Below are 22,910 nucleotides of genomic sequence, written 5' to 3'. Positions count from 1 at the left end.
GAGTTTCATGCAATATCTACAGAGAGATCTCCAAACACCAGTGAAGATGTACACATTGGGCTGCATTTACAGACAGCACTAAAAATGTTTTTACAGAGTGATTTTGGAAGCATGTGCCTTACTCCCTGTTCTGAGCTTATATGCCAGGCTCCAGAGAGAACATGAACAACCAGCACAGGGAGTTATCAGCTGCATGGTGCTAGCCAAGATGCTAGTATGGAGAAGGGCTTGTTTTTAAACCACTTGTCTCAATAGAGCTGATGACTTCTTTAGAGAAGAGATCAAATTCCTGTGTAGACAGAGGCATGTACATGTTTCCTATTCTTTAAAAAAAACGAGGGTATGCCATTCTTCTAAGACAGAGGGTAGGGGAAGGGAAGGAAAGCTTTCTGAGTGTGCCTACAGCACATGCTTTCGGTTCTTTTTGAAAACAGGCCAAGGCTACCAGCTTGAAATACAAATTGTATCATAGTCATTTACTGCAGTTTAGGCAATACCAAATATGGGAAACAAAATCTGAGCCAGTGTTGTTAATGTAAAAAAATCATTTCATGGTCACTTTTTGTTGCTGATATTTTTCCTTCCGTTACCTTTGCCAACAAATGACACAGAGCACTTGGTAAAAGTGAAACCATTTTGGTTAAATTATTTTGCCTTCTTTTTCTCCAACAATTAAAGAGAGTAGCACTTAACAAACATTAACCAAATACTGCCTTCTGCCAAAAAAAAAAAAAAAATTACTAGAGCCTCAATGCCAATATATAAAGAATAATACTTCTATTGTTATATTCTGATGTACCAATTCTAAGGCCAAGCTTTAGCATGGGATTGTTAGACTACATATTAAGTATCAAGTTCTCATCAAATGCCTGCATAATGTCATTTCTGAGTCTAAATTGTTCTAAGCACCTGCTCCTGTCCAAAGAGATGACAAGCTACACAAACACACATGCATATAGCCTTTTTTACAACAGTTTTTAAAAGTACCATACAAGACCAGACATACAGACCTTCTTAGCCAAGACAGAACACACATGAGAATAATCACACAAACCAGATTTGCCTTCCTATGGTTCATTAGTATAGCTACCTTTACAACAGTCTTGAAATGGACAAAAAGCTAAATACCTTTTTAAAGCAGCACATAGGAGAAGATTGACCTGTTTGTGCATACTTCTCTTTGTTTTCAAAAAAGGATTTGTACAAGTCCGAACTAATTTTCCTTCTGACTACACTCCAAGAAAAAGCAGGGAACCCAGTGTTGTATCACACAATTTGATTCATTTGTGGCTTTGAGGATATAAGCAGAACCGAATGGGGGTCATAACAGCATCAAGAACTGCTAAGTGTCTTCATTATTTCCTGGCTGGTTTGTTTGTTTGTTTGTTTGTTTGTTTGTTTGTTTGTTTAATCAATCACCATTCTCATCCTCAGCTGGTCTAATTGATCCTCTAGAATACAACTGCCAGTAATGGGCAGGCACCTTTACATTACATGTAGTAAACAGCCTGCCCATTTCACAGTGTAATTCTGTCATTAATGTAAGCAAACATTTGATCAGCTTTAGTCGCAGACAGACATGGCAGTATTCTTGTGAGAAGAATACTAAGTTAAAAATAACAGAACAGGTGAAAAAAGGGAACAATGTGTTGCAGCTTTGTGGGGACTGGTATTTGTGGGGTGACAAAGTGGATATGTGCAACACAGGAAAATGAGTTAGAGCAAGCCTCAGTTATTATTATATATTATTTAAAACATTCTGTTCATAAGAAATGGGTTATCCCTCTCTGTGAATATTTTGCTTCAGGTCTCATTCTACTGGAGTGGTTTTGTAACTGTATAATTGCTGGAGGAAGAGGAATATGGAAAAACAGTCATATGGGCTGGTGTGGATTGCAGGAGATATTCAGACCAACCTCCTGCCCAAAGCAAGCTCAGCTGTGCAGTCAGACATAGTTGCTCAGGGCCAGGGCTTGAAGTCTGCCCCAGGACAGAGATGACACAGCCTCTCTGAGAAGCCTGTCCCGGTACTTAGTTATCCTGTCAGGGAAATTCCCCACCCCTTTTTTCTCTGTCTGGAAACTCTCCGTTTTCCACTTACAACCACCACTGGCAAAAAGCCTGGCTCCTCTTAGCCTCCTCCCAAGTAGAGCAGGCACATCAAACCCGCCCTTCTCCAGCCCAGCTCTTGCTGCCCCTCCTCACAGTGTCTGTTGCAGTCTTGCTCACGTACACCCAGGCCAACAACATCTACTGCTCTCCCCTCATCCACAAGCCCAGTCATTTTATCATAGAAGACCATCCAGTGGGTTAGGAACTGCTTAACTTTGGTTAATCTTTTCTGAATATCCCCAATCTGGCTCCTCCCTCATGTGCTTGCACATGCTCAAGAATTCTCCATGAATTTCCCAGGGACCAAAAATGAGGCAAATCAGCCTCTAGTTCCCCTGATTGTTCCCATTTGCCCTTCACTAAAGACAGGTGCAATATTTGCTTTGCTCTAGTCATTGGGGACCTCCCCCACTCTCCATAACCTGTCAGAACTGAAGGAAAACAGGCTTGCAAGGATATCAGATAGTTCCCTCAGCAACCTGGGGTTCAGCCCAACTGGTCCTAGGGACGTAGGTAGGCTGAGGACTCACTTGAAAGCCACCAAGTACCTCAGTCTCTGTCATTAAACCACTGCCCCACATCCTGCCACTGCTTGTCCAAATACGTGATTTAACCTCCACTGACTGAAAAAAGCTGATGATAGTGCCTAACCACTGCTGGCAGCATCTCAGAAAGAGCTATGTGAACTATTTTGATGTGTCGATTGCTGTTCTTTTCCACTGTGACTGCCACTTGTCAGTGTTTTCTGCTCTTAACACACAATTTTTTGAGATACTGCTCCAATCTGTGTCATTCATCTTCAGATGACAAAAGGCAATCTTGTGGAGGTTTTTCCCTCTCATTTAAAAAATTTCCACATATGACTACATTTAATGGTAGAAAGATGCTTAGCTGGTGGAAATTTGTGACAGTTTCACACAAAAGAACTGAAGTACATGGATTACACAGCCAAACTGCCAGTCTAGCTTTTCTGAGTGTTATCCAGGCTGCTAGTAAAAATTCAGCTTTTAAACATCAAGAAGAGTGAAAGCCTGCTATAACGACAGCAGATTTTTATAAACTCACCGGTAAAAGAAATGTGACTTCAAAAATACGCAAAACCCTAGTGGTATATAGTTCAATACTGTTTTAGTTAGAGCTGAAAAATATTTAGCTTGTGTGGGCTTTGAGGTTTTTGGGACTACATCCCCATGAAGGTAGATCAGACATGTAAGAATGATGACTCTTTCCCAGAGTATTTATTTTCAGAATTCTGATGAAAACTGACCTCAATGGTTAGAGCTGAGGGTTCCATTTAAAAGAAAACCCTGCATCTTTTTAATTTTTCTCTGTGAAATAAAAGACAGCCTTGCATAAGCAATTATTCTTAAGAGGGTCTGAGATTCTGAATTTACTAAAAAATTAAACCAGGGAATAGCTACCAAATTGAGAATTGAAGTCACTCCTTACGTACAAGATCTAATTTGTTCTCTAGGTCCCACTTTCTCGTCACTAGTTGCTTCCCTTCCACAGAGGTATTGAAGCCTAAAGCTACACTGAAAGACATATTCTGGTCATCCTTCCTCTAAATAAATAAACAAAAGAATATGCGTCTCAGTCACACAACAGTGCAGAAGTGATTGTGCTCAATTTGAAACATTTGTTTAATTGATTTTTATGGAAAGCCCTACAGAACCTAAGAAATTTCTTTTAAGTGTTGTGTTGAAACTGTGAAAACTAATTCTAAATTATGGAATTTAACCTACATTTGTGACTCAAATTTCTATTTTACACTCAGTGTCAGGTCATTACTCTTACACTTAAGCAAATGTGGCAAAATTGTAAATGTGATGTATGTAGTAGCTCCTATTTTGAATTGTAATTCATAACAGAAAAAAGTGTGTGTTTGTAAAGTGTACTGATTAGGAAGTATCTAGAAAGATTTCAGCTGCTGAGAAAAACCTAATTTATTTTTTGCTGTGTATCTGAATATGCAATTATGATACAATTTTAGAAAGATCTCCAGATTCAGTGTCCACTGCAGAATAAAGCTGGACAGCTAATCCACTGAAGGATTCTCCTGTCTATACATAAAGTGGGCTTGCACCATATTTTCAGCCTGGGTATCTTGGGATGTAGCATCTAGGAAGCTGAGGTGGGGAAGACATGCTTCAGGACCACATCAGTTAAGTACCCTTGCCCTGAGTAGAATCTGTAACCCCATCGAAAAATGGTTTTACTGAAACTTCATTTCTCCCTGTACCCTGGCCACTTGAAAAATGTTTGGCAAGGTCTGTCAGAGTTTCTTTCAGATGTGCCCTCTCTTCCCGGCAGATCATGGCAGGAGAAGAAAACAAGACAGGAGACGGCGAATGAAGGAGGCAAGGGTGGGAAAAATCTTGTTTGGTAAGGAAGGAGAAAGACCATGAGACTGGAGATACTGAGGAAGAGACCTTCTTTTTCTCCGGGCCCTCAGCTGCAGTGAGTAAGCAGGCAGAAAAGGTTAAGGAAGCATCAAAAGCAAAATGTTTTGACTAGTTCCTGTGAAAACAAAATGAAGTTTCTCTGTGGCTCTTCTGGTTTTGGTCATTTGAAAAGAACAAGAGCTCTCCAAAGGTCAGTTGCCCTAGGGAGCAGGCATGCAAGCGGGTGGGGCAGTGGGGTGGGCATTACCTCAGTTACCAAACATCCTGTTTGCTGAGTTTCCTGGCATGGAAGCAGTTCATATTTAAATTTAGTGGGGAGGGAGGGAGGAAAGGAGGGAGGGAAAGGTATGCATGGTGCTTGTGTTTTACCTTCTTGCAGAAGTCCTTAAAGAAGATACACATGAGTTGTGTAGTCTGGATATTTATTTTCTCTGAAGTCTTTAAGTTTCATTGCTGGCTGACTGTTGTTAAGGATTTATGTATCTCACAGGCAACAGCTGCTCCGTGCTATGGTGCCACAAGCACAGGGGAAAGAATAAATGCTTTTGGTCTCAGTGCCCCAAAGTAGGTTCACCTGGGTTTGCTCTGGTGTAGAAGCAAATCCCCCCTGCCTGTGTAGCAGTAGGAATTGAATGTGTCAGCATGCAAGGCTTACAACTGCGCAATACGTAATTTCTTAGGAGCATCATCTCCTTGCTCTGCATGCCCAGCACAGAAATGCCGTGCAGGTAGCTAAAACACCACTGCTGGATCAGAAAAAGTATACCAACTGGGCTCATTTGGGCTCAAGAGCCCATGCGGGCAGGAAGGCAGCTGGCCTGGCCAGTGAGAGTTGAGCCATTAAAAACAGGTTTGCCAGTTTTTGTAGAAAGACCTATCTGCCCCTTAAACTTGAAAAAAAGCACAAAGGGAGATTAACTTGAAGTTAAGGGTGACAGAATTTCAACTTTGCTTCTGGAGGAGGTTTCACAACATCACCCTAATAATCTAGCGGTTCAAAGAGGTAATTGAGGTTTAACTGCCTGGTGCAAGCAACTTGTGTAATTAACATCAGTCTGCTTATTAAACAGGATTACAAGCATTCCCTATAGCCAGGTGACGTGCACTCTTCCAGTATGTTTTCCAAACTGAACTCATTTCACATCAACACTGGGGCATCCCTCTTTCCAGCATCACTAATGCAATTCATACAGCTGGTGCCAAAATATACTAAGGATTTACCCATAACGACGCTAAGCCACAAATTTAACTTTTGCTATCACATTCCAGGTGGTGAGATATACTTTGAAGCCAAATGACCATTTCTGCTCCCCACACCCATGTATACTAAAGGCAAGTTGGTTGAAAGAAAGATACAGGGTTTTGAGGCAGAAAAACTGATTTCATTGAAGTTTATAAAGATTCTAGTAACTAAACATTTTCTGCTAAAGGATTTCTGAAATACTGCTTGTTTAAATGAGAGAATGAACTCAAGTTCCTGACAACTAAAAAAGTGTAGATAAGATTAATATGATTTCATGGTACAGAATAGATGCTTTTTACTTGTATGTGACTTGATCTCCCAGTAGGCCTAGGTTCCCAAATCCAGAGGAAATTATTTTTTAAAAATATAGTTTGACAAGTATCTGTCAAAAAAAGTTCCAGCATCCTGTCTTGGAGTATGTGACATGGATTTTAACAGATGACATCTGCTCAGGACCCATCCTGACATGTTTTTCGTAGCTGAGTATTTTTCTATATCATCCTTTTTTCCTACGCAACTTCCTTTTTTTGGAAAAAACAATATATTTTTAAATATATATCGGTTTGACTCCAAGGACTTGGTTTTGTTTTTAATTTTTTCTTGTGAAGCTGTAGAATACAGACAAACTAAAATTAATACTGGTAGATCCTAGAAGAACACAACCATGTGTAGTACTCCAACAACAAAGCTCATTTTCCAAGCCACAGAATTTAAATTATGATACTGAGGAAAATATTAACCTGACCGAAGATAGTTTAATGAAAGGTGAGACGAATTAGGGAGAATATAATGCAAATAAAAAGGATCTGTGTGACGTTAGCAGCTGACCCAGGTTGGGGGGAGGGAGGGAGGGAGGGAGGGAGGGAGGGAGGGAGGAAGGAAGGAAGGCAGGAAGGAAGGAAGGAAGGAAGGAAGGCAGGAAGGAAGGAAGGAAGGCAGGCAGGCAGGCAGGCTAATTTGTATGCAAATAATAAGAAACTGACTAATTTCAGTTATAAAATAGAAAACCTCAGGATAAATATGAGGAAAATAACTTTGTACATCGGATTAGTGTAGATGCTTGAAAACTGAGTACTTGGAAAAAGCTGAGTGACTTGATTTGGAATAAGGAACATAACCAGAAGGGTATTGCCTTTTTCCATCTGCTGTCTAAGTCACCTGGAAGACTCCTTGCTTGTCAAAAGCAGTTCACTGTTAATTTACCACACTGCAGTCTAGGGCATTAAAAGCACATTTAAGGAAACCAATCTATTGGAAAGAAGATAATTTGAAAGCTATGGAAGCTGGTCTGCTAGATTATTGAAATGTTAAGATGAGGATGAATGCTATTGCTAACTGGAAATGGGAAGCCATTTTACATAATACAGTTACCCATGTTTTAATTGACTGAAGAGTTGCTCACTATAATATTAGATTTTTTATATATTCCCCAAGTGACCAAAAAAATCCACCACTGGAATCTTCAAAAGTAAAAGAAGTTATAAATTAAGACAGTGAAATATTGCAGCAGAACTAAATGAAATCACATTTATTTCTTTTAATGACTGCCACAGCCATTCAGAGCTAGCAATAGCACTGAATCTGGAAGAAGGGTGTATGTCCTCCTTATCAGCATAACACAAGTATATTGGCGCAGATGGCCCTTTATTTCATTTTAATGTTCTAATGCATTCTTGTGTTAACCCAGGTCAATTTTTATTTGTCAGGCCACTTGGATAGGCACCAAGTAATTGTGATCTGCCTGGTGACCTTAATTTACAATTGCAATGTTTAACTTGGGTGTTTCCTGTTGTTAACTTGGGTGTTCTTCTGTTGCGCTAGATAGGAAGCAGCAAGAACAGCAACCACATGCTCCCAGTCAAACCAAACCTCAGGCAGGAAGGAAGTTTCAGATGAAAGCACAAGTATTAGGTTTCTGGGACCAAATCAGCCTGTGAGCCGAAAGGCTTCCAGCCTGGTCACTCATACAGGATACTTGGTTACCACAATTATTAACAGTAAACCAAGCAAGTTGTTATTATTATTAGGGTGACTCAAAATGCTTACATGTAAGTAGGGACTGAACTAGAGCAGTACCTCTGATGCACAGAGCCCTTTGAAAAATTCTAAGGAAAGTTAAACGACAAGTTAGGGGATTGTGGATTGCATATGTGTTACTTCAGCAACCATTTAACTGGCTACTTGTTCCTTCCCAGCTCTGTTGAGCAAGACTGAGGAACTAAACCAGCTTTAAAACATAGAAAGAAGAAGAAAAAAAAAATGTTATGTGGTAGGCAGAATGCAAACCAGCTTCCTTCCTAGCTGCGCATGGGATGATAAGGTCACAGTGTGAGGGCTGGTGTAAGCGGTGTGCATGCAGCAGGGACTGAAGAAAGTAAGTTATCTGGGGGCCCCGGGCAGCACTGTAGCTGAACCTGCCATCACGGCTTCAAATTTAACTGCTCTGCCTTCTGTCCAGCATTCACGGTGCAGGTCTATGTGTTGCCTTCTTCCCCAAGTGGGAACCCAAAGCTGATCAGACTAAACAAGCAATTTTCTTGTATTAGAGCACCACTGTAGTCATAATTAATGGTTGAAGGGTTAATGTAATAATTAAGTTTTTAGTTTTTAGTATTCCTAACAAGAGCCCAGCATCTTCAGCACAGCATCAAGATTAGCTTGTTGCTGCAGTATCAGTGAAACATTTTTATTTCACGTTCACTCAAGCTAGTACTGGAGTTTTACTCCAGTCCTCTAAGCATTGGGTAGAAAACTGAGACAAATTATGAAAAACCAACTGCTGATGTCAGAAAGGGATATAATCTAGATTTTATTTGAGTTTCGTTGGTGCTACAAAGTTGGTCAGTTCTAGAATGATGATTATTTTGGCTAAGCGTGGCAGATTCAGTGAAATACTAATGTAAGTTAGATTGTTTTATCTACCTGTTATAACGGGCTATGGTGTCTTTTCTGTATGCACAGCTGCAACAACTCTTATTAATCTATTGATCTCCTTTGGCACATTTGGTACATGTTCAACAGATTAAGAGTTCTTTCTATTAAATTGCCTTCCTAAAACAATTAAAATCTTCTAGATCAGAGTGTATCTTCTAGAAGTGAGTTTTAAGGAGATGGATATTTTTTTTATTCACTTTCCCCAGAAGAAAAAGAAATTCCTCCCTGTCTTATGGAGAATGTACACTAAACAGCAATGTTCTCCTGTTTTTCTTTCTGTACAAAACACACAGAGTGTACAGCGAATCTCTCTTGACTCTATCTAAACAGTAGCATTTAGAGAGCCCAGTCAAGTAGCATCTTCATTGTCTCTCTGCAGTAGCAGTATCACTGTCATTAACAACAGAGATACAGTGAAGCATTAATTGTATTATACAAATGAGTAAGTACAAAACAGGCTTCAATAGGTAGGTAAAAGGCTTGATGCTCCAGCTGTCTAGCAGATTTGAAGCAGCTGAGTTGGCAGTCCATTATTCAGACAACTTCATCATCACTTTTTTAGTCTATTTGAGCTAGCAGTTCTGGTCTTATAGAAGCTGTTCATGTAGCTTGTTTCCAGGTGGAAATTCTTAAAAACAAACAGCTTTCTTTCTCCTAAAAATGTAACATGACTTCCTGGAATTTCCCAGAACTATATGCAGCGTAGCTTGTTGTGGTTTGTGGTAGAGCACAACTGTCTATAAGAGCATTCTTGTAGAGAAGGCAAAGTATAGGGAAGACAAGATATTTCGCTCCACTGACACAGCTCATAGGCTTTAATTACCTGTTTATGCATCACATGAGAGTCTCTGGAGACTCCTTAAACAGCTTTCAGGTGGTTTTGAAGGTGGATGTTGGCCAGAACAGGCCCTATTTCAGAGTAAATTGCTTGCCTCCCTAGCTGTTCACATGATGAATGATAAGCAGTTCATTATGATAATGTCTAATGGGGTACATCTTAGGAGAAACTTCATTACAAACTACCTTTGTAAGAAACACGTGCAGCAGTTCAAGAAACAAAATATTTAGTCTGTTTTGCTATTTGTTAGTGTGTGACGAATTCCACTGTCATCTCAGGAGTAAGACAAGACACCATCTGGCAGTAACTATGCATGACAAACCTGAACAGATATGGAAAGAAATAGTAGAAAAAATATATATATAGTTCTTCATCTTTATGGTTTTTTGGTAGTTCTTTCAGAACGACTTTGATTGTAGGAAGAGGCCATATCATTTAGAAAAATAACTTTATTTTCATTTATTCAGTGTTAAAAGAATCCGGAATGCAAGTTGAGCTTCACAGAAAGCAGAAACCGGCAGTTCCATCAGTGACATTTAGACACGACTTCAGTTCTTAAGTTTTTGAGAAACTTGAGTCATTTTGAATACTAAAGAAACACTCCTGATACAGTAGGAAGTCTGAAATTACAAGTCTAATATTGATCAGGCACAAAAGTGAAGTTCCCCTGAGAAGATGTAATTTCAAACTGGTGTATAAACTTTGTATCACATTATCAGGGGAGTCTGAGAGTACAAAAACAAGATTTGGCTACAAAAATTTAAACACAAATCCTTAATACTTCCATGCTGAAGATGAAATCTTCAGAAGCATTAAGAATTATATATTACAGAACTACAGCAATCAGATTTAAGTTAAATGGTGACAGCTGGCTTTGGCATATTCCATTTGGTTAACTTTCAGATCAATTCTGTTATTTTTCTGAGAACTTTCAGTACTCAGTATTATGTTTGTACAGTCCAGTTGCTTTTTTCCTTTTTTTCCCCCTCTTCATCTTTCTCCTTCAGCTAGAGTTACATTCAAGGGAAAAAACTGAGGAAAAACCATGAACAACATGAATTTTACAAGCCTTTAGACAAATAGTCTAGCCAAAGGAAGTCCATTAATTACACCTTTTAGACAATAAATATTCCAAGAGTTGGCGTCCTTTAAAAAATTGCTGTATTTGATTTTGCACCCAAAGTTCAAAGCCTCAGTGTGCAACACAAGGCATCCCCATCTCCACTCAAGACATATCTTCTCTCCCCCTTGTCCATGTACAAGGCATGGAGTTCAAGTAGGTAGCTGTACTGTTTATACCTGTTTCGTAACATGAGCACGCAGTGTTTTAGTTCTTTTGCAGATACAAAGCTTTGTGTCGCAAATACTCTTCCAAACATTTCACTGCAAAAGGGTCAACTTCAGTGTCGAACTTATTAGCGAAGAAGTGGTGGTTTCGTAGCATCCAGTTCAGGTCTCCTACCCCAAAAACACAGACAGAGCGAACGTGAACTCCACTGCATGGTGGGTAGGGTGCACCTTTGGACACATCTCCTTCAAAGTACTGCCACTTGACAAACCTGGCCAGTGCGTTCATGTCAGAAACATCGTACTTGTCACTCGAAGAAACCGCACCCGGGACTTCAGGGATTCTCTGAATTGTTGCCCACAGGTACTCATCTGGGCTGTAAGTATCTTTTGCCCACTCAATGAACTTCAGTATTTTGCTGCTTTCTAAGACGTATTCTACAAATCTTCTGCTAACTACAAAATAGGCACTACCAGAAAAAACTGGAGTACTGAGAGGTGGTAGTTGTTTGTCTATGCCTGTGTTCTTTATTCTACCATCAATAATCTCATGGTGTTTTTTCCACCTTACTTCCTTATAAACAGGCATTTTTTCTGTTTCCAAACTGTTTTCGCCTTTAAGAGCTTTTAATTTCTCTACTATTTCCTGGTTGGTCTTTATAGGAAAGTCCATGCCACAGAGGTTTATTAGATATTTCCAGTTTGAACTTCTTCTGTAGAGATCTTTCATGCAGTTAATGTCTGCCTGCACCCTGCTCCATGAAGCATATACAACACTTTCTAACTGGCTGGAAATAAAGACATTATCAAAACACGAGGCTATTCCCTTCACAGCAGCAAAAAAAGATTCTGGAGACTTTTTGTCAACATGAATGCAATAAAAATTCTGAGGGGCATAGATTGATCTTAGAAGTCTATCAAACATGTCAATTTTGTGATAAACCACTATGGAGTAAGCAATTGGAAATTCTGCTTCTTCATTGCTGAGAGGTTCCATAATGTATTTCCTAGTCTTGGTGAAGGAGGCACAGTCTGCTGTCATGTTAATGTAATCATTTGTTGTTAGTCTGTGTCTTTTCTTAAATGACACTGACAATGTCTCAAGTTTTACCTTTTGAATTTCTTCTATATCCCCCTCTATAATCTTGGTGCAGTTAACATCGCCAATAGGATCTTCCTCTGTCAGCTCTAGATGTCTCCGACTTAAGAAGTCTTGTTTCTGGTTAACTTTCAAAACTGAAATGATTACTAAAATAAGAGTTAGACCCAAGAAAAGCCTGAAGTGTGAGTTGTGGCAAAACCGCAATTTCCTCTTCAGCATTTCAAATACCAAATGGCTTTGCAGGGCTAAAAAATTTGCCCTCCAATCTGCTCATATCAACTTCAACAACTTCAGAAAAACAGTTTGTGTTTCTCAGGAATTTGGTGAGATTGTCAGGGAGATGGAACAAAAAATCCTAAAGTAAAATGAAATATAATTGTCATTCAAAGACTAAAAGATTTCTTTAAAAAATTACTTGCTAATAAATATATTGTTATTTAGTGATAGCAAAAGGGTTAATAGTTCCACCAAAAAATTTCTGTTGAAAATTATAAATTAATGAAAAAAAATTAGTTTATTTTTCTAGAAAAATATGGTGAGAAGCAGATAGTTTCTGTGAGACATTATTTCTGTAGTACTAGGAGTATAAAGCAAAGTTCAGTAAGAAGAGGGAGCTGATTCAACTGCAACTGACAAAATTAGAGGCAGTAATTAAGTCAGATACATTACTGAGAAGCAAGTGTTTGTTATTAATTCACGCTTCAGAGTTTGACAAGAATGTTTTATACTCATTTCAGCAGTGACACAGTTTTCATTATAGTCATAACTTACCACTCACTTCCTGGATGCTACTCAAGCTTTATCTTCTCACTGGGAAAGCAGTCCCTGAAGCCTTTCAAGGTTTTTTATAAGAGATACAGTCTCTCCAACTTCCTGCAGTTGAGATTAGAAACACCATCAGGAAAGAGCTGTTGAGAAGAGGAGAAAGAAGTGAGTGTAGCATAGCTTCTCAACTTTCAAAATTGTGAGAACAGCTGTGACTCGATTGCTGAAGTACATTTTTAAGGTAAAAGACAATACTTACAGCCTATCTCAAAAGCTGATTTGTGTTAGGTCACTGCAAATGCACAAATCTAAGAACACAGCAGTGTTGTGTTACCATCTTTTAAACACACCTGTTTTTATGATTCACCGATAGCTTTTATGTGGAAATATGCTGCAAGGTTGAGTTGAAACAAGATTTATAATACGTCAATATTATTTTCATCTTCACTTCACAGGCACTACATGATTTGCGTTTGTTAGCCCTGTTTCGCCTTAAGCAACTTTTTTTCTGTTTCAGTGTTCTGTGAAGGGTTCACTGCATAGTTATGCAGCTGCTATAGCTGTAGCTGTTGAGAAAACTGCGGTCTAGAATTACCAAACTGAGGGTCTTTTTTTTTGTGAGCACTACCACACACCGTAAACTGATCAAGAACAGGGCATCCTTAAACCACTTGCATTGCTACTCAAGTAATGGCATTTGTACTCACAAATTCAGTACAGGTTTGAATTTCAAACAAACCTCTAATTGCAAAAGCCAATACAGTTTACCGAGAATGTCTTCCGAAATTTTAATCTATAAGTTAAAAGGTTAAAGAAATATTAAAGTATTGGAGAGATGTACAGTTCCTTTCAAGAAAAATTTAGTGCCTCTGAATAACTTTCAGAGCAGCCCTAAGAATAATTGCTACCCCAAAAAAATGGTGAGAAAATTCTTTTACATAAAAGAAGAGTGTGCTGCGTCCACTTCTGGGTTATGCTGTAGGCTGTTCCATGTAAGATTTTTTCTTTTCCTTCTTTAAGCTACCCCAGTATCATTTTAGCTGTTGATTTTCAAACTGTGTCTTTTATCTTCCTACTTGCAAATCTCAGAACAGGTGCATGTAAGAAGTTGAGGCCTGGCCTCACAGTTTTTTGGTAGTAATGCTGCCACCAGAATACACTACACATCAGGTCCACCACTGTGCCCACAGCTTTGCAAACTGATGGGGGGATTGATCCACATGTAGCAGGTGGGAGAAAGGTGTGGATCATTGCACAGATGTCTAGCACATCTATAAGGATCATGGCTAACAGCATGATATAAACATCTTATTTACTGTAAAGTGTACTTTGTTTTCAGAGTTGCAACTGTAATTATTTTACCATGCATTTCTAATTCATCTTAGGATCATGGACATTTGTTCCAAGTCTGGTTTAGGTTTATAGTGGAGTAAAACTGGAAGAACTCTTAAGGTGAGTAGCCAGATGAACCAGTGTGCAATTATAACTGAAAGCATAAAGAGGTACCTATTAAGTATCAGGTCTCACACTTTGGATTTGAATTAAAAAAAAAAAAAAAAAAAAAAAATAAAAGGAAAATTCCACAATTACCACTTTTAGTTTGCAATATGGCATCAAACGCAATTATATAATTTAGAGGAAGTTTTAACATGCTTTGTAACTTATCACACACTTGCTTACTTGATGTCCTGCTGGTCTTGGTCAGTAGATCTGATCCAACAGAAATAATATACACCACATATGAAATTAACAAAGGAAGGATACTAGCTACATGATAGTCTCCAGTATCTCTATCAAGTATTTATTGCCACAGGATGAAGCTTGTAATACTGGCCACCCTTATATTACTGCTTACTGCCTACCAACTTAGAAACAGAGACTTTTATAGAACTTAAAATGTATTTCAGAACCACTTATATTTGTGAAGCTTTCACTGTCAGAAGCTGGACTCCTTTTTTCTTTAGGATGAGAATTAGCACTACTATTTTATCCTACTCCCAGTGTTTAGAGGAACACTAGCATTGTGGAGTAACACACACTTAAAGAGGATTGCCACGCCTTCCCTGTTCCTTACAATCCAGGGAGACAGAGCATTAATCGAAAGCTACCATTGCGGTCTTCACCTTCTACGATTTGCAAATAATAAAGCTTGCAAAGAAATCTTTCCTGCTCCTGCTTTAGAATAGAAGTTAATTGAAAGCAGGATAAAGAACTTTTTTTCAAAAAGGCCTTGTATACCTAGCTAGGTGCAATTCCTCTGTTTTTTTGAGCTCAGAATAATCAGGCACTGCATTTCTATTATACCAAAATTCAAGATCTACAAATGTTTACACATTAACGTGGCTCCGATCTTTAGGTGGAGGCTTTTCCCCACAGTCAAATTTCTCTCCCTGACACATTGCTTCCTCAGAACAGTCTCAACAATAAGTTACTATTTATGCTTGCAATTCCTTTTCTAAAAAGTCCTAAAACTTGATCATATCCCATTCTTTGCTAAAAATGACTTCTACAGGAATAGGAAAGATTTGGTACCTTTCATCTAATAATATACCTGTTTTTTGTTTTGTGAAGTTTTATGAGCCTAGAATATTCATTAACATAGCTCCAGACTGCATTCAGTAAAGCTTTTAACATTCTTTTCTCAAGCTTTGCATAGCTTTAGAGTGCATACTAGAGAACATGGTGTCAAAGGCAGCACTTTGCACTGTAGGAGAGCAGGAGGGAGGTTGCGCAACCACATATAAAAGACTTTTTTCTACAGCCTTGATCATGCTCTCAACTGAAGTTCAGTTGCACAAGTTATGTTCTTGACCCGCTTCCTTCTTTAACTGCCTCCTCTTCAAGCCAGATTCGTATTTCTGATGCAGTAATCATTAAAAGGGGAAACTTACAGTAGTTGCTGGTAGTTGAAGGAGTTAGTAAAAAGGCTGAGTTAGCTGTCTGCTGCCTGCTTCCCTCTTTCCTGTCAAAATTATTCTTCACTGCTGTATACAAACGGTATGGTATGACCAAACACAAATCCAGGATAATTTCAACTTGATTTCTACTAGACACTGGTGTTCTCCATTTAAACAGACCTTATGGAAAGAAGGATTACTATAACTACTTTAAATCTTCATTTCTTGCACCACTTCTGTGTCAGAGGGCAAATCACTTGGATCATCTGCCTCTTAGTTTGTTCATCAGTGAAACAAGTACTCATTACCTGTCAGTTTGGGAGATGTCTTGGTAAACATCAGGTTCTGATTTAACTTTCATATGCCAATAAAATTGCTACAGTAAAACAGCTGATTTCATTAACAAAGTCTTTACCTGGTTACTTTATAAACTTGTGCTAACCCTACATGCTAAATTATTAATCTGACTCACAGTACTGACTGAAACGAGTCAGCAATAAACTACATGGGTACTTAAGCCAAAGGAGCTGCAGGGGAATAACCTTCATCAAAGAAAGGCTGTGGCCATGGACAGGAGGGAGCAGCACCTTCTGAGTGCAGCTCAGCATGTGTTTTTAGATAAGTTTGGCTTCACCCATCCTTAAAAACAAGCAGAAAATGCCACAAGAAACCTAAGTCTTCAGAGAAAAAAAAAAAAACAACAACCAGAAAAACCTCACAAAACACTTCTAGAAGATTAGAGCACACCTAGGAGGGTGACCAAAGTTCACGTAGAGGTTTCATACAGACAGGTTAGACTGGGGCTGCAGCACATAATGACAGTGCTATTAGCAAGGACCCACACCACAGGGCTGGTCCTAAGAAAGAGGATGTTTGCAAGGGCATACAGCTGGCAGACCACTTCTACACCAAACCTGATGGCTGCAGTTTCACGGGACAACTGGTCCGGTATCACAACATGCTGCTGGTGGAAGGAGCAGACCCACTCCCATCTCTGCTGGTTGCCCATCCCCAGCACCTCTGCATGCCAGGCTGGGTCGATACCACAACAGACCCAATCAGGTAGCCTCCAGGCAGCTCTCTGCAGTTAGCTCTCATGGCTGACAGCAGGGCCCCAAGGGCACTAATAGGCCTTGATGGCTTCAACCAGCCACCTCCAAGCTCCCCTATGGCTCCACTTCAGCCTCCCAGGGCTGCCAGCCCCTGCCTCAGTGATGCCATAGAAGGGCCAGTCTCCATTCCATACAGCCTGGCCATGGGCCCAATTCCCAGCCCAGCCTCAGTTTGTCCCAGTCCCCAGAGAGGTTCCTGATGCCAGGAATGTCTCCACATGCCCCCTGGCTGCTCTGCTCCTGGCTGGGGCTGCAGAATGGGCCTGGCTGCTGGTCCCTGCCTTGATGGACCCACCATGGGGAACCACCAGCCCTGCGGCACCCTGGAAATCTCTGCTCACCATACCCCAGTCCAGCAAACCTGGACTCTGGGTTTGAGGCTCTTGTTTGGACTGACACAGCTGAGAGTTGGAGATTGTGTCTTTTCTTAAGGTTGAAACAAAATTGTACACAGACCCATCTCATGATAAGATGAAAATCATTAGGGACTGGTGGCATAGGAACAAAAACTCAGGTAGCTTTTGATTTTGGCTCTTCAGTCTTTTCTCACATCAGTGGAAAAAGTGTTTAGGCAAGGTGTTAAACACCAATTCAGCGTTCAAAATGAAAGCACTGTAGTTGCCAAAATAGACTGTAGGCCAGCACCAGAAGTTTAGAAGGGGTTAGAGTACTTTGGGGTATGTCAGCAGCCTGTAGATCTTGTGAAAGACTGATAGAAAGGCAGGAGAGAGATTAGAGTTAGGTAGTGTCATGGAGGTGTCAGGAGGTCAAAACCAGTTATAACAAGAGCATGGAAGATCTGACAGATCATTCAGGTTTAGCTGCAATGTTCCGGTGTCATGACTCTCTCAGCCTTGTGGGCTGCTGAACTAATGTGCACCCAGCTTCTTCCTTTCATTTTCCCTCCGATTCTGCTTCCTCTAACAAATATCAGAGGAAGTAGGCAGTGAATGATGTTTGCTCTCTTGTAGTTGCTTTGGTGACTTTTGGCATACAGCTACAGTGGAGCAGCCCAGCAACATTAACATTATACAGGCCTCTATCTTATGTTCACAAACATATTAGCTTTTAAACAAAGATTTACAACAGGTATTTGAAAACTTCTTGGCAGCTGCACTAATATCCTACATCCATTCATGACAACCTGAAATTTTTGTTTTTACAGAAATGTTTTGAAGAAAAGCCAAGTGGAAAATGTAGTGCTGAGTACACTCACCTCTGAAGTGGTAGTTGGGATGGGCCAGGAGACAAGTAATCATTTTGATGGGTGGGGAGTCAGAGTCAGAATTGACTTATTTTTCCTTTTCTTGCCTTGGAGGGAGGGAAGATATACGGAAACTTCAGCTATCAATGAGGGCAGTAAGTAAGAAGATGTTGACCATATCCTTGCTGTTCTCTTTTCCCATTCACAAATTCCACCTGAGATACGAAACTTTTCCTCAACACTTCTGAAGTAGGCCCTCCACCACAGATGGATTTGCTGGAAGGCCCTTGAGTTTTACCAGGGCACATCCACAATGCTTCAAAGCATGCATGTCCTGCAAGCAGTTATTACAATTAACATGCTCCCATTCAGGTTCAGTTATGCATAACATTCGTTCTGATAAGGAAGTGATTTTCGAAGCTGTAAGCAGCTTGCATAAACACAAACAAGCACAAGCACAAAGACAGACTGTGCAGATGCAGGATTATCTGCAGAGATCTGCCAGACACAGAGTGGAGTCACTTTTACTCAGCATTTCCATGATTTCAAGCAGCGTGACCTTGAAAGTAGATCCGCCTGTAAGTGAATGAAAGTACTCATGTTTGTTCCATTAAACAGCCTTCAGTCTTACCGAAAATAAGATTTGCTCATAAGGTGACTATTCAGGTTATCTTTAGACTTCACAGGACTAAGACCTTAATTCTGAAAGTCATGTAGAGGCAGCAGCAGGGTTCCACATGGGTGCAGTTGTCTGCTCATTGACAATAAATACCCTGTAACAACAGGGCTTTTCCTTCAGAGCTGCTTTAAAAAAGCACCCAATAATAAAAAGAAAAATACGCTTCCGTTTTATAGAAAAAAAATAATACCTTTCTATTCGCTTGTTAGCTTAGAAGACAGCTTTAAACAAAGCTCCACAAACACCTACTACTACATAGAGAATAAATGGTGAGAATAGCCAAAAGTAGATAGCTGTTTTTCAGCAGGGGGGGAATCAAATCCTTGTGTTATTTGGATATACGTTCAGATGTCAGGAATATAGCACATCACTTTCTCTTTTAAAAAACAAGTAAAACCCACATGAACACACACTGTATATTAACTGGCATTGAGAAAAACAGAAATTTTGGTAGTCTTTCTAATACTCGCTTGTACTACTGGATCAAGTAAATCTTCCTCAGAACAGTTCAAAGCCTGATCATCTTTTGTGTTCACATCCTTCCTCAGAGGTCCCACAGGCAGTAACAAATAACAGTAAGAAATTTCAACTAAGGAAAGTAAAACCATTATGGCAAAGTCATTCAGTGACCAGTTCCTCTCCAGAGAAGTCTATGCTTCTTAGTATTGACAAAACAATATGTTTGACCTCAAGATAACTAACACTGAAAGTGCACTCACAAAACCAAACAAAACATCTTTAGAGTAATACCGTCCAATATAACACCCAGTACAAGTGCCTGGTGTTCATCAAGATAATTTGTACACATTGGTTACTTCAATGTTAAATGCATATCTATTTTTTTTATACAGTATTCTAAAGTAGGAACTATAATTTTGCCAGGAATGGAGCAGTCACTGCACTCCTCATGCCCATCTACAGAATTTTGCTAATTGTTGTCTTGTGACAATATAGTATTTCAGAATGGGACACACTGGCCGACAGGAAAGGTAATATCTCGTAAACTACATCCAAATCTCATGGGGAAGGAAGAGGCTGTCAGGTTTTTGAGTATGTGGATCCTGCTTCAAGCACAACGTTTCAGATATTATTCTGAGAAGACTTTTGCTAACCCTGTGTAGAAGCCAATGTTTTAAACCCATGCCTACAGTTAACCAGTAAGCTAAAGGACAAAAAGTACCAGCAACAATAACCTCATCAGAAAAGAACAGATGTCTCTTGTAGTTATAGAATAAAGAAGGATCAGCATCATGCTTATGTGCAAAGGTCTAACTCTATTGTGCAAGTCAATAAAATAACACTTCCTGCTTTTAGCCTACAGCTTAAGAGGTACTATATGATATTTTGAAGGGGTTTCACTGCTTACTTCAGGTGAAATGAGTTTAATCTAGCCTGCACATAAGAATACAGTTCAAAAATACAACTTTTTTTTTGTCTAAGGAGCAGATTCTATCTGGAAAGTACATTGTGTTGCAAAATACACAGAAAGACAGGCATTCCACCACCCCACCCCACCCCCCCCCGTATTACGGTTTATAGAGCTGTATACATAATCAGCAATGGTCAACTTTCACTGTCATCACAGAAACTTTATACTGGGAGAGAACTGCCACCTCTTATTCCCTTTCCTACAGGATTTTACAGTAGGAAAACAGCCTAATCCTTCCACTCCTCAAAAAGACAAACAAAAAAAAGGCTTTAAAATCTAATCAAGAAAAATGTGTATGATTATGATAGGAGAATCCACACCTGGGAACACTTTGGTAACAGTTACCAAATACACAGGTTTTGTTATTATTTACAGTGTTCTTGTCTGCTGGGTGCAAAGAGCTTTCTGAGATATGATGAGGTTTCTGTTTGTTTTATTAAGCTTCTCTACTAGCACCATGATTATGCTGTGTATAATAAAGCTTTGCAGTGCAAGAAGTGGTTTCCCTGGAGCTATGAAGTAAACCTAATAGCACAAGCTATTTCAGTCATACTGGTTGGGCATGCTACATTCCTGTGGAATTACCTTTCTTCGCCTTTCCTAAGACAGAATTCTATGTTGATAAAGTTAGGTGTTTCCAAGTTTCAGAAGCTTATGAATGAAAGTTAAGTGGAGAACTTTTGGATTATGTTGGAATTCAAAGGAAAAGCAGTATGAAATTATTAGAAAAAACAAAATTGAATCTTTTCATGAGACTAGTAGTGAGGTTTGCACTGTGGAAAAAACATTGGAAAGCAGGATTTTGTTCAGTAAATCACCATATTCTCAGCACAGCAGACTGTAAATCCGCAGCTTGTATGTTCTCCAGCACATTTCACTTAAGTTACAAAAAAAAAAAAGAGAGCAGACTTGGCAAAGGTCTTCACTGGGTTTTTTAAGAAACTTTTGGCTCTTCAGGTCTCAGGAAAGAATTATTACTGTGGACAACTCAGATTCATAGAAAAGAGATGATGCCCATAACTGATGTTTACTATAGGCAGAGTAGAGAACCACTGCGGAGAAAAAAAGAGTAGTAGTATTTTCTTTTGCATACACCTACTTTCAAAAGTAATGTACCAGTGTAACTGAGCTCTGACCTGAGTTACAAATACTGCAGTATTTTTCACAAGAATTTTCAAGTTGAAGTCGATAGACTGAAATGCTAGGTTTGTCCCTTCTTCTCTTACTACAATTTCTGGCTCTGGCATTCTTGTCAGCTCTGAGGTCATATACCTCATATTCCATTAAAAAAAGAAATTTAAAATTGCAGACTCCAAAATAGCAATTCTCTCCTTCTGTCACTCCTCCTCTTTCCCACAAAGAAATCTCCTTTTTGAGCAACACCGAAAGGAGGTAAAGTGCCAGAGCATAACTGAGCCTCCTGTCAGGCTTGTGAGTCCTCCCACCCAACTTTGGCCACAGAAAATTATTTACAACCTTCTAAAGAGCTTTGCTGTTCTGGAAAGAAAGAACATTTATTCAGGGCTTTCCCAGTTTCATGAAGTTAAACAGAGAGAAAAAAAAATAAAACAAAACAAAAAAAAAAGAAAAAGAAACACCCCACGATTACAATCAGATGTCCCCTGAACCTTGTGCTTGCTAACAGATTTCACACCAAGCCAGGTGGAAAAAGAAAAATAAATAAAAGGGAGTTGGGGAGACAGGTAAAGAGAGAGGAGAAAAGGGAAAAGAACTAAAGAAAGACGGGAGGAGGAGAGAAAAGGAGAGATACGAACGGGGGGGAAAAAAAAAAAAAAAGAAAAAATGGAAAAGAGGGGAAGAAGAGAGAGGAAGGAGAGAAAGAGGGAAAGAAAGTAAGGAGTAACAGAAAGAGAAGGAGTAGAGAGGCACAGCAACTGCGCCCTCCGTGGCGGCACCTGCCCGGCGATACGGCGGCTCTCGGAGGAGGCCCCGGGAAGAGCGATGCTCCCAGCCCAGCCCGAAGCCGCCGCCCGCTTCGGGACCGCGCCGCTCCCTGCCCCCCCGCAGCACCCACCTGCGGGGCCGCGGCCGCTGTCGCCCGGCGCGGCTCGATGTGGCGGCGGGGAGGCGAGACGCTCCGGGGCAGGCAGGGCGCCCCGGCAGCGCGGATACACGTCCCTGCCTGCGCGGCCCAGCTCTGGGCTCTCGGCCCCCGCCCGGCCCCGCACCTCCCCCGGCACCACCCACCCCACCGGCCTGGCCCGTCGTTCCGCGGCGCCCGGCACCGCTGGCCGCATCCCGCCCCCGCCTCTCCTCACGCCTGCCCGCCCCTCCCTCACTCCGCCAGTGCCGGAGCTGTCGCCAGACCCTTTTGCAACTGCTCTTCCTAAGCCTTCCCCCGCCCCGCCCCGCCCCGCCCCGCCCCAAGGCTTTACTTGCCGGCAGCGCTGAAAACCACGTAGGACAGAGAGGGGTAACTCCCCCGCGGATCAGGGCTTTCTCACGGTTCCCCAGACGCCCCCGGGGGACCGTCTAGCCCGTCAGGAGAAGGCAACATCGGCAGGGCATAGTCCAAAATAACCACAAACCCACCGCGCCTGTGCGGCACGGAGGACGCCTTGGGTGCCACTGGGGGGACGAGGGGGAAAGTCACCGCCACAGCACTGAATTGGCTTGTTTTGGCTGTAGGAGCAGCAGGGACACAGCCAGGGCTGGTGGTCCTGGAGCTGTGGGTGTGCAGCGCCCACCTGGCACCGTCTTGCTCGGCTGCTCGGAGCTCGCCTTTGCGGACAGATGTGTTGTAAATGGGACAGTGAGTGGAAAAACCGGGAGGCGGAAGAGAGGAGTGGGGTGGGAAAGGAGCAGACCTGGCTAGGAAGCCAAGTACGAAACTTAGAGTGGTGAAAAGCGTGTCTAGACAGAGTCTGAAGAAGGCTTTGATT

General features: G+C 40.8%; 1 protein-coding gene across 4 annotated transcripts; it reads right to left on the bottom strand.

Annotated features, from left to right (window-relative positions):
* Positions 1-9,963: 9,963 nt before the first annotated feature.
* GCNT1 (glucosaminyl (N-acetyl) transferase 1) lies at positions 9,964-22,184 on the bottom strand. Of its 4 annotated transcripts, none has more exons than XM_082075837.1 (4): positions 22,043-22,179; positions 17,912-18,475; positions 12,693-12,829; positions 9,964-12,276 (listed from the first exon to the last, which is right to left on the bottom strand). In XM_082075837.1, the coding sequence occupies exon 4, from the start codon at positions 12,138-12,140 to the stop codon at positions 10,860-10,862; it is 1,281 nt and encodes a 426-aa protein (XP_081931963.1). In that variant the 5' UTR covers positions 12,141-12,276; positions 12,693-12,829; positions 17,912-18,475; positions 22,043-22,179; the 3' UTR covers positions 9,964-10,859. The 4 variants fall into 4 exon arrangements, with proteins under 4 accessions (XP_081931963.1, XP_081931964.1, XP_081931962.1 ...); XM_082075838.1 differs by having other exon boundaries at positions 12,693-12,794; XM_082075836.1 differs by lacking the exon at positions 17,912-18,475 and having other exon boundaries at positions 22,043-22,184.
* Positions 22,185-22,910: the final 726 nt, after the last annotated feature.

This window comes from Streptopelia decaocto (assembly GCF_964273445.1).
Source record: "Streptopelia decaocto genome assembly, chromosome: Z".
NCBI lineage: Eukaryota > Metazoa > Chordata > Aves > Columbiformes > Columbidae > Streptopelia > Streptopelia decaocto.
This window is presented reverse-complemented; position numbering and strand designations above follow the sequence as displayed.